Source organism: Sitodiplosis mosellana, unplaced genomic scaffold (assembly GCF_009176505.1).
Source record: "Sitodiplosis mosellana isolate CC-2019 unplaced genomic scaffold, AAFC_SMos_1.0 Smas_scaffold_6181, whole genome shotgun sequence".
In the NCBI taxonomy this organism is placed as follows: Eukaryota; Metazoa; Arthropoda; class Insecta; order Diptera; family Cecidomyiidae; genus Sitodiplosis; species Sitodiplosis mosellana.
The window spans coordinates 4421139-4433254 of record NW_022601422.1 but is presented as its reverse complement, the minus strand read 5'-3'; the positions used below and the strand labels follow the sequence as shown (position 1 = coordinate 4433254).

The following is a 12116-nucleotide window of genomic DNA, read 5'->3' as shown; positions in this document are numbered from 1 at the left end:
CTCTCTCTCTCTCTCTCTCTCTCTCTCTCTCTCTCTCTCTCTCTCTGCCACGCAAAAATACACAAAATGCCAGAAATCCGGGTAATTTTCAGTTATTTCAATGGAGTTGGCTGCTTTCATATGTGTGCTATGTGATGAAATCTGAAAATGTGGAAAACATACATTTTTGAGGCTGAAAATTATCTCTTTTTGAGGTAGCAAAGCACTTAAAATAAGCACATAAAAAACGATTGCTAATGAATTTGAATTAATTTGAACACACATGCTGTGCCGATATTTTTGAATGAAACAGAGAGAGAGAGAGAGAGAGAGAGAGAGAGCTTTCATTTCGAATGTTCGCTTTCAACTCACGGTACGGAGTCGCATGTTTTTCGTGAACGCAATTTTACTGTTTGTTACAATGCCACTTATGGCATTCATGATACCCATTGAACATCCGAGCATAGAAACATTGAATCACAGCACGGTGTGTATATGTCCGTGTGCGTCTCATTCACTTATTTTGTGTGTGCTCTGAAAGCTTTACACAGGCATGGGCATAACGACGATGACTACAACGAAAACGACGACGACGACGACGATGTTGAACGGCAAAGAGAACGTAACCATTTGGGTATTTCTCTCGTTTTTCTCTGGTTCTCTTTTGTGTCGGTATTCACTTTTGTTTTGTCAATCAATCGAATCTAAAAAGTATCCGTGTAGCGTATATTTTTGGTTTGGTAGCACTTCAGCGTGCTCGACAGAGAAATGAGAGCTTCCTTCTCAGATTATTCACTGAGCTTAAATACGTAAAATGTGAACGATATCGGGGGGAAATTCTTGCACCCAAACAAACTTATTTAGTTGCTAATTAATTTGCTTTAATTGTTCCCTGTTCCCCTCTCTTCTATTGTTACTTTTATTTTTATTTTTCGTTTGCGTTCTGTGTTCGTCAAATTATTTACATACATTTACTTTCACCAGCGCGTTTGCACAATTTCTTGTGCTCTCACACACATACATCCATATACTTATGCACAAACACATACAGAGACGTACAACATACAAGCCACCTGGCAAAAGAAAATTGTGTACAGTTCTTAGCCAGAAAATCTAAATGAAATCTGTTTTTGGTTTTTATATATTGTGTGCGGAACTTGGATTTGTATCCAGTGGTGATATGCCTGCAGCAACAATGTTTTCTAAGTTCAAAAGCGGAACAGCTACACCACATCAAAATCCAATAGATAGCAATCCGATAGTTCAACATTTTGAAATTAGCAAACAAACTGCATGCGCGGGACCCGAACTTGTCTGGAAAATTCATGATGGATTCAAAAAAAGCGATGGACGCGTAAGTATTTACCATTTCATATTGTTTCCATTTTTTCTTCTCTTCTTTTTATTTCGTATTCATTCATTCGTTCGAACGCTAGTTGTTTGTATAACAACAGCAACAACCATAACAAAAATATAATCCTCATAACATGCTGAGAGGAAATATAGCGGAATAGCGAAACATTCAAAAGCTAGGTGTGTTTTGACCATTACAATAGCCAATGTTTGCATGGAATTTTTCCATTATAATCAACGAGTATGAACTTGAGCGGGGCTCTCGAATCACATATTCGATATGTATAGATATTCATATATGACTAGATGATGGAAATATTACAAAGTTCATACACATTTCGACTAATAAATACAGCGACCGCAATGGACTGAATTCCATCAAATTTTGCTGTCTAATGGTCTTATTCATGTGAAATACGAGTACTCACTTTTCCCAATTCACACTCAACCTTTTTTTTTTTTTTTTTGTTAACAATATGTATATCAAAGTCACCCAATCTGATGGAAAAACGCTTTTTTCGTTCGGCAACATAACCAGATATGACAGCGAAAAATATACATATTCAATAAATATTATTCATACGCACTATCAAGGTTAATAGAATTACGACGACTATTTGATAATACCATAAATCAATTGAATTTACTAAACAGTGTGATTTTGTTCAGATTTTCACAGTCATATCCAATATTTAGCCATCGAATATCATAGATCATAGTGTGAATAGTTTATCGAGCTGATATTCTGTATATATTAATCATAAACTACAATCATAAATAGTATTGATACTAAAATATACATTAGAACTAATGATTCCAATGTGTATTGTCTTCTAATCAAATGATTTCCAAATTGCATCAACCCATTTTCTATGATGCGTTCAATTTTTCGAATATTCAGTGGAAAATGGGTTAACTAATTTCTTCAATTCGGAGAATTGTAATGTATATTCAAAATGCGATATTCGCCTATACCGTTCTGAAATTGATTGAGAATATTCAATGCATTTTGGTGCATATTGATTCGCACGAAGATTTATTAAATATTTCCTGAACAAATATTCACCATTCTGAACAAAATAATACGGCGTTCACTTGAATATTCATTGAAACTTCATTCGAGCCAGGTAATTACAGGGCTATTGATGAGTTTCTTACCAAAATGGCAATAAAAGCTCATACAGCAACATTGGCGACAAAACCTTTTTTTTGTCTTTTCGGAAATGAACTACCCCTTGATTCGATGTTATATGGGTCCGTGTATCGTTGTCACCGTTGTACTCTAATGCTCCGATATTGGAGTGTGTCTTTATGTGCCGCGCAAATTAGTATGTTGAATGGCTGAATGGCATTGGAATAACGTCAAGCGTTAATATACATACATATATGTGTACGACGAAATGATGGTTCATATGAATGGTTTGGAGCGAAAATGTAATACAGAAAAGTTGAGCGGAAAAATGTCAAATGAAAAGGGATAGCTATATAGTTCACTATAGTTTACTATACAGTTTACTATATAGCTTATTCATCATCGACATTTTTCCGCTCAACTTTTCTGTATTACATTTTCGCTCCAAACCATTCACATTTTAATCAGCTAATAGTGAATTAAATGAACTGGCAAAATACAATGTCGAGATTACATTGAAGACATGGTCGACGTGTGTGTGCGTGTGTGTGTGTGACAATTCTTATTAGGGGAACCAATTTTCCGGCCAATATGACATATGTGCTTTTCGATTCGTAATTGATACGCCAAAAGAGATAAAAATAGTTATAAGCATAAACATCTCCGAGCTAACCATCCCACTTTCTATCGCCAGCTCCTCTGCCTCAAACAACCATGAGAGATGGCCATCCAATGGTTTATTCGGAAACTGACTTGATAATCATAAAATATGTATAAAGCTAAAGCTTTTTTTCTATAATCTGTCGAGCGAAGACTTAAAATATGTTTAACGAAGCAGCTTAATACTTTTTGGACTTTTTTTTTCTTCATCGAAATCCTACGCGATGCTAAGTGTTGAAAAAAAAGGAAGACCAGAAGGGAGACAAAGCACAACAGCTCAATGCCGTAAAAGTACGGTGTTTGGGTAGGTGGGTGGCGTTGTATAAACCGTGGGTGGTGATTATGTTTATGTGTGACGTGCTTTCTTTCGCATCGTAGCACTTGTAGAATAATGGTTAAATGCTTGGATGTAGTCCAGCGGTGTATAGTTTGTGTTTGTTAAACAACTACACAGCCTCGACATCTATTTTTGGTCAGCACACAACTTTGGTCAAACTATAAATTTTTTTTTTTTGAATTTTCGATGCGAAATAAAATGGTGTTTTGGTTTTTCTTTTCTTTCTTTCTTTTCTACCTTTTTTTTCGAATGCAACTAGGAATGTTCGATATTTATATTTGAGAAGCGTTGCGCCGAAAAACTTCACAAGCCAAAGCGAAAAGAGACCGTAACGGAGATTTTACGAAATTCGATTAAGCAGCTGGAACGATTCAGACATCCAAAGGTATAGTTTTGGATTTGCCTTTTTTGTTGTTTCTTTGGATTCTTTGCCTCGATACGATATGGTGCCGATTGGATATAAAACATTGATTCCGGCGATATCTGTTTCTTTTCTAGATTCTACAAATTATTCATCCGGTCGAAGAGTGTTCCGAAACATTAGCGTTTGCAACCGAGCCCGTATTTGCGAGCTTGGCAAATATACTTGCATATCAGGTAATTCACATTGACAATCTGATGCTGAGTTAGATTGAAAATGGGTGTTGAAGGGAGAGTGTGGCTCTCTAAAGCGTAAATTGAAATGATGTCATTTGAATTTGTTTCTGTACAGGAATCATGTAGTACGATTCAAACTGGGCCTCCAAGTACCGGAGCATCACACATACAGCCGCCGGGTCAACAACAACGGCCGGCACACGCAAAAGAATATTCATTTCTTGACATTGAACTGCGATATGGATTGTTACAGGTAAATCTCAAATCTCCACTCAACACACACGGTAAAAAAATACAGTTTTAAATCTCTCGAAAATAAATTCAACCAAATCGACAACACGTACAAATTTAGCGCACAAAATAAACTTTCCGAATTTCTTTAATCAACTGAATGAACGAAACTTTTCACTTTTATTTCGATCAAACTTTCAACAGATTACAGAAGCTCTAACATTTTTGCATTATTCGGGCCATATCATTCATCGAAATGTTTGTCCATCATCAATTCTGGTGACAAAGAAGGGCACATGGAAACTAGCTGGATTAGAGTTCACTGGTGAGTGTGTAATCAACTGAAAATAGAAATAGGAACGGAGGTCAAAAAGCCATCCTACGCGATAGTCATTTTAATACGCCATAACTCATGATCAAGCGTAGCCCAGAGGGTTTCGTTTGGTTTTCTCTTCATCTCTCCCTTTCTCTCTATGCTGTTGTTGCTTTTTTTTTTATTACTGTTCACCGCACCATTTGTTGTGAAGTTAATCAATTCGCAATTTTCATTTTGGTTTTCTGTTTTCTATGGCATTGTATTCGAATTCCCAGAACGAGTTAATGAAACCGACCCTGTTGAACCTGTGCCATGTCAGCCATGGAGCTCACGTGCATCGAAAATGACTCAACCCAATTTGGACTATATGCGTATGTGTACATTGTGGATTTCTTATTCTTGTTGTTTTTTTTCTTTTTATTGAATTGCGATCCAATATAATTGCCCATTATATTCTCAATGACGACGAACCTTCGCGAAGCGAACAATTTCGATCGAGTTCTGCTTTTGATTTGCGTTTGTGCAAAGGCGAATCGAATGCGGTGTGGATTTTGTGTTTGTTCGTGTCATTGGATTATTCAAGTTTTTAAGCAGGTCAAGGTTTTATAAGTAACTAAAACAACAACGGAAGAAAACAGCGTCATTGGTATTAGAATGGAAGGGCTTTAAATTTATTGGCGCAGTTTGTGTTTCTCTGCGGCCATAGCGATTTTGATATTTTATTAAGAATGCTTTTTTACTTAACAAATGGTCTGTTTTCATTTGAGCATCGATTGTTCGCATCGTTTATGCGTTTCGCAAAAGCTCTATCGATTCAATTATTTATCATAATCATTGCTGCCTTATATCGTGTGTTCTTTTTTTTTCCTCCATTCTCTACCTATCTCTTTCTCTCGCTATTTCCATTTCGAGTAGCTCCTGAAATTCAACTATTTTCCAACTGTTCTATATTGAGCGATATGTTTTCGCTCGGGCTGGTTATGTGCTCGATATTTAATCAAGGCCATGCACTGATTCAGGCCAACAATTCTGCTTCAACATATTTAAAGCAATTGGAAGCGGTGAGTAATTGATGCTTGTTGAACCGAACCACATATATGCGAATTTATTACAAATTTTTCTTTCGCTGCTGCAATCGCTTCTGCTGCTGCTCCTTTAATGTAATTGAATGGAACCTAATACCATATGTATCTTGTATTTGCAAACCAATTTTAGTTGCCCGATTCCGTTCAAAAGATGCTTCCCCGTGTTCCAGTACCACTGCAAGAAGCTGTGTCTCGCCTCACAAGTAAAGAACCTGCATCACGACCAACCGCTCAACTCCTGCAATTGATCAAATACTTTGGGTAATTTTTCATTTTATTCCATAAAAAAAATGACCACTTCCATTCAAAATGTTTTTTTTAAAAAGGAAATTATGGTTTCGATACACATGAGGTGAGAGCCTCATCGTGAGGCAGACGAGGGGGAAATCACTAAAAAGTAATTGAAATGTCACAAGTTATTATGATAATAGAGAAGTAATTTTTCCCGAAAACAGTAATTGAGGTACAAAAAGTAATTGAGGTAGATGTCATTGAGACATCTTGGTTATGTCTGTTCGCCATAAACTACATACCCGAAGTATTATTGGATAAATAAATAATGATATGAAATGAAAATGGAAAAATATAGTTTGGTGTGGGCTCGATTGCGTTTTTTTTTCCAAATGCGGCATGACTCAAAAGAAATTTGTATAGAATTTATTTTATACTTTCAAAATACTCAACTAAAACTTGCTTCAAGCTCAATTTTATATCTTCTGGTATTTCAAAACCAATGTTTGACAACGTCAAACTTTGACATAAACGTCTAATTACTTTCGTAATTTACTAAAGTAATAGCGTGCCAAAAAGTAATTTGATAGTTTTGAAAAGTAATTGGAAAGTAATTCAAAGAGTGATTTCCCCCTCGGAGGCAGATCAAAGTATTAATTACATTCAATTCAACGAACCTATTTTCGACTTTAATGTCTACCGTATCATCTAGGGGCTGCGATCAATTTTTTTTTCCCTCTGAATAAGCTTTAATATAACAAATAATGATAATTTGTAACGATTCTATGACATTTTTCAAATATTTAACCGATATGCGAATATTTCGCCGATATACCAATATTTCGTACTAAAATTGATAGAGATATTTAGGTGACGCGCACTTAAGCTATTGCTCAAGTACCGCATACTTAAGTATTTATTTATCAGTAGGCTTATCATGTCATTTCTAGTGTCATTTATTTGTTGTTGATGATATCAGCATCAATTCTAAAGAACATTTAAAGTTAGCGATCAGTACTACGGCAATTAAGTACTAGCTTAAGTACGCGGCACTTAAACTTTATCAAGTGTCATGAATTAAACACAATTTAAGTTAGGTACAGCGCGTTAACCAAAAGTACGTGGTAATTAAACGTGGATTTAAACGAATTCGCTGATGTATGGTTATTCTTCAAAAATAAGCGTTTATCTGCATATTGGCGGATATCGGCGTACATCGGTCTCTATTGTTCTATATTTTTATGTTGAATTCACATTAAACGTACACGATTGACACGAATTTTCAATTTTTTCCACCAATTCACACTGATATACCAATGAATTGCGATGGAAAGCCAATAACATAGATAATAGCGTACGATCAATTGATATTTTCCCCTAGCGTATCATTTTTCTAACCATTATCATTTCAATAGCAAATTGCATGAGTTATTTCATCATATGTTGTTTGTTTGAACAAGCCATAATTCTCTCTCTCTCTCTCTCTCTCTCTCTGTCTCTCTCTCTCTCTCTCTCTACGCCTATCCTTCTCGGTGGGAAGTGCTTGGCTCAGTTAATAATCTTTATTTTTTCTGTTTTGCCGGAGTTTTTCATCGCATAATTATGATTAATTTTAAAAGTTTTTATTGATTCATTACGATTTTTTACGCCCTCGAATGATATAAGCGCATCGAACATAACAGCATGCATCTTGAGGGATAGTAGAGAGAGAGAGAGTTGTTGTACCACACGTCGAAGTACCGATGCAATTAAAAGTTTTTTGGTGCCAGAGCTTTAATATTATTTGTAAACTCGACCGTGTTTTCTTTTTCTCTTTCGCACCGTACAGCGACACACTATTGCATGTGCTGCAATTTTTAGACGTAATAAATATGAAGGATCCCACACAAAAGGCGCACTTTTACAGAACAACATTGCGTGAAGCGTTGCCATTTATACCGCGGGTAAGTGCAAAAATTCCTACACGTATAGATAATGTAAATGAGGGAAAAAAAGTGGTGCAAATGTATGTATGCGATATGAAAGAGTGGTTACAAGGTGGAGGAATGAGTCGTAAATTCATTTTCAATCGGTCGTTACCTTGGCGCTTACATCGTACATGCAAATTTATATCACTCGATTTCTTCATGTGTGTGGGCTATGTTTATGACGGCGTCCGTCTAATCATTTGCACTTTCCACAAAAAATATTTATGCATCCTAGAAACTGTGGTGGCAGCATATTTGGCCGTGTCTACAACATGAAATACGACTGGGCGAGGTGTTGGCAGCCGTTTTGCAGCCAGCATTATCGTTAGTGGCTGAAGCAACACAAAATGAATATGAAAGTTTTTTGTTGCCTACATTCAGGTAGGAGTTGCTCATCATTTGTAAATGTTCAAACACAAATGTACAATGAAAACACTGAAACATACGCTGTTCATTTGATTTTCCGTTGCAGAGTGGTTTTTGCGGCACCAAAGTCAATCCAGGCAACTGTAACTATATTGGAAAATCTGCATATCATTTTGGAAAAGACTCCACAGGATGACATACGATCCGAGATTTTGCCATTATTATTCAATGCTTTCGAAAGTTCAACCATTCAAGTGCAGGTACATATTCTCTCACTATTCATTCACATTCATTACTCCTGGTTACTGGATATGCATATAACAAGCTTCATGCATCAAGCATTTCATCCAATCATTGTTCTATTGTTCTCCATTTTTATTCACTTTCTTTTCTCTACCGCACTCTTTTCATTATGTGATGGAAACACTAGGGAGCGGCATTGGTTGCTGTTTCCAATGTGTATGAGTGGTTAGATGAGATGTCGATTCGTAAAATGGTGTTGCCAAAAATCAAAATTGTTTTCGAGAAAAACCATAACGACTTTAAGATTGTAGCGAATGTATTGCAATGCATCGAACGAACATTAGACAAACTGGATAAATCACAGGTATATACAATCGACGGATGTTTAAGTGAATGACATACTAGTAATGATGTTATTTACAACTTGCATTGCTTCATATTTCCTTCGTACAGATTATCGATGAGGTATTGCCGTTGTTGTGGGAAGTTCGACTGTCCGATCCAGATATTATTCTTCGTGTTGTTCGTAAGTAATGAATATATCATGTTAAATTAAATTCTCGTCATAGAAATGCCGCACCACTATGTCGTTTGTTTGTTTTTTCTTCTTCCTTCGTTTTTTTTTTTATCGCTCTCTGTCTCTATTATTGCTGCCCTTTGCCATAGATATCTATCGAATAATGTTAAGGTATGTATGTCCGTTATGATATGTTTATTTTTATCATTTATTCTCATGTATACCGTACGATTTATTTTGATTTAAAATACATGTTTAGCGACAAAAAATACGGGCTTTCGGTGAATATAATGGCAACGAGAGTGATGCCGTCACTATTGCCACAAACGGTGAATCCGCAATTGAATTTGGAGCAATTTACGATTTTATTGGAAACACTACAAGAAATGTTGGACCACATCGATCGACAACAACGCAATAAATTGAAGCTGGATAATTTGTCGATACCGTCACCAGAGCGGCATCGTCCATTGAGGCATCAGTTTTCGTCAGATAATATGCACGTTCCACCATTCAATATACCCAATTTACGCATTGACCAGCGCAAAACATCGTCAGCTGAGGATATGGCACGCAAAAATTCAACAGGTATGCTTTTTATGCCACTTTACTTCATACACACACAGGCATACACACACCTACTTGTTTCCATTGTATGTTTAAGAGTCAATTGGGAACTGAGAAAAAGCCACCATAAATGAACATGATGTGTGTGATGTGAACATTGTAGTCACGTAAAACAAAAGCAAAATCAAAATCAAAACACAAAAAAAAAACATACTCTCTCTCTCTCTCTCCTTCGGTGCGGTATATTTCAATCGTAGGTTCGGGTGTCCTTGGCGGTTGGTGGTTTGGCAATTCACCATCATCACCGGATAGCAATTTTCTGCGAGTTGCAAATGCATTTCCGAATCGTCGTCTATCTGATAATACACTGATGACCCCAAAAATTCGTATCGCACCATCGTGTGCATCGAGCCCGGGTGGCACTCCAGGTGGCAGTGGCCTACCAATTCGACGTCACAGCAGCATTGGGCCCCAGGAGCGTCGCGGATCAGCTATCAATCTATCACCTCCAACGGTAAGCTTATTTATCCACATTATACGATACATGTGCATAAATTCGACATCGTATTGACTTCTCCTTTCCATAGACTAGACTTTGATAGATTGGGTATAGCAATATACATACATACATACATATATGCCGTATATATATATAATTGAAACCGTTGGTTTGTAGGGCTTTATTAGTAGCGTTAAAATTAGATTTTGAATCCGTAGCATACAGACAGAAAACACAACTAAGAAGGAAGTCCTTCATCTGGATCATTTTTTTTTCTTTCATTTCAACTCATTTCCCTTTTTCATTGTACAATATATTATTAAGACAAGAAAAATGCCAACTTGAATTTTATTAACTAGTTTTTACTCGGCATTTACTGTTTATTTCCAATTAGCTGTAGCTTAGGTTGAGCATAATAATAACTTTTCAAAACACACACACCCACACATACAACATACGTAAACGGCTTTTAAGCGAACTATCACAAATCGTCTTTTACATTTTCTATTCTAATGACTTTTTGTTGAACTTAAATTTGTTTTCAATGTGAGAAAATCTGTGAAATCATTCTTAATTCACATACACAACACACAATTCCAATTTTCACTCTCAGTCCATTTTTTTCCTCTCAAATGGAACTTGTATGCTTTTCTAAAAGCACCGTATTTTTCATATTGAAATACAGTTCAGTAGCTAATGCTATTTTCGTTCTTTTATTCCAATACACACACTATTTTTTACCATGACACATAATGAATTTTTCCGAACTAATTTTCGATTGGCTGATTGATTCCAAGTGCATGAAACGTAGTTTGATCATTTTAGAATGATTATCATTTTGATTTCGTAATTTTTAGAACTACTTTGAAAATTGTTTTAGACACACTTTTCTCACCGCTTCAACAGCAGAGATTGCTTTAAAAAAAAAAAAAAAAAACAATACAAAATTGAATACAACACACAGATGAATCCAAAAACAAACGAATTCAAAAGAAAACAACAGCTCTACATTTCATGTTTTGCTAAAAACCAAATCAAATAATTTTAAGCTTATCAATCGAGCTAAATCATCAAAAATTTCAAAATTTCCATGCAACGTGACCTCTGCAAAGAGAACCAAAACAAAGCAAAAAAAAAAAACACCTAAATCTCTTTATCATCAGCTAATGAATCGAAAACAATCCCATCTCAATGAAATTAGCTCGAAAATGTTGCTCGGTCAAATAAGCCTATTGAAAGCTACACTCTTTAACCTGAAATAGTCAGTTGATGTCATTTGCGTAAGAAGTTTAATAATAATTCAGAGAAAAAAAAATTAACAATTTAATGGTGTCGCTTGTTGTGTTTGCATTGGTAATATGTTTAGGGATATACTACTGCCTTCAGCGCTCGTGGTAACTCTGGATCGAGTCTTTCTGTGCCTTCTTCTTCTGCATATCATGTAGTAAGTGAACATCAACAACAACAGTCTCACATTCCAATTGATCTAATTAAAAAAAAACAATAATAATAAAATAAATCAAAATTGCTTAGAAAAAAAAAACTCATTACACAAAATACATTTTTATTATGAAATCATGTTCGCATTTGTCGTATGGTGTTTGCAATGAATATACGTATTAAAAAAAATGTCAATTGTGTTGGATATGCATTAGTGTCAGGCACATTGTTCGGCTGAAAAACTTGTCTGAATGCTTTGACAACACAGCCTCAATCAATTGGATATTGGCTTAATGTCAAATGAATTCAGAAAGTTATTCGCTGAGCTAGCTTTCGATTGTCATTTTGGGTTGAACCCAAACAATAAATACTCATAAAATTCCAAAACTCAACACGCCAAACGTTCTAATGGGAACAATTTCATCAACTCTTGAATTGTATCAAAAGTTTTTTGACAAACCTTTGCAAAAGCCTGATTTATTTATGTACATTTATGTGACCATTTTCATTAAATATTTGCACGTTTTAATTGATGTTTGTCCATCTCGACTCATTTATACTTGTGTATTGTTCTGTTGTATGCTGCACTCAAATCA

At 35.7% G+C, this 12116-nt stretch overlaps 2 protein-coding genes across 4 annotated transcripts in view; both read left to right on the top strand.

Moving 5' to 3' along the window:
* LOC129576258 (probable 28S ribosomal protein S16, mitochondrial) overlaps positions 1 to 12116 on the top strand; it is a 78814-nt gene that overhangs the window by 55140 nt on the left and 11558 nt on the right. The gene's annotated exons all lie outside the window — the stretch shown is intronic.
* LOC129576253 (SCY1-like protein 2) overlaps positions 1 to 12116 on the top strand; it is a 28801-nt gene that overhangs the window by 7684 nt on the left and 9001 nt on the right. For all 3 annotated transcript variants that reach the window (XM_055460965.1, XM_055460964.1, XM_055460963.1), the window contains exons 2-18: positions 1153 to 1333; positions 3721 to 3846; positions 3960 to 4058; positions 4174 to 4311; positions 4494 to 4614; positions 4881 to 4976; positions 5521 to 5666; positions 5821 to 5951; positions 7750 to 7864; positions 8124 to 8269; positions 8361 to 8514; positions 8685 to 8861; positions 8951 to 9023; positions 9164 to 9185; positions 9274 to 9602; positions 9839 to 10095; positions 11447 to 11524. In XM_055460965.1, coding sequence (XP_055316940.1) covers positions 1160 to 1333; positions 3721 to 3846; positions 3960 to 4058; positions 4174 to 4311; positions 4494 to 4614; positions 4881 to 4976; positions 5521 to 5666; positions 5821 to 5951; positions 7750 to 7864; positions 8124 to 8269; positions 8361 to 8514; positions 8685 to 8861; positions 8951 to 9023; positions 9164 to 9185; positions 9274 to 9602; positions 9839 to 10095; positions 11447 to 11524 — 2382 coding nt within the window. In that variant the 5' untranslated portion in view covers positions 1153 to 1159. The remainder of the gene's footprint in view (positions 1 to 1152; positions 1334 to 3720; positions 3847 to 3959; positions 4059 to 4173; positions 4312 to 4493; positions 4615 to 4880; positions 4977 to 5520; positions 5667 to 5820; positions 5952 to 7749; positions 7865 to 8123; positions 8270 to 8360; positions 8515 to 8684; positions 8862 to 8950; positions 9024 to 9163; positions 9186 to 9273; positions 9603 to 9838; positions 10096 to 11446; positions 11525 to 12116) is intronic.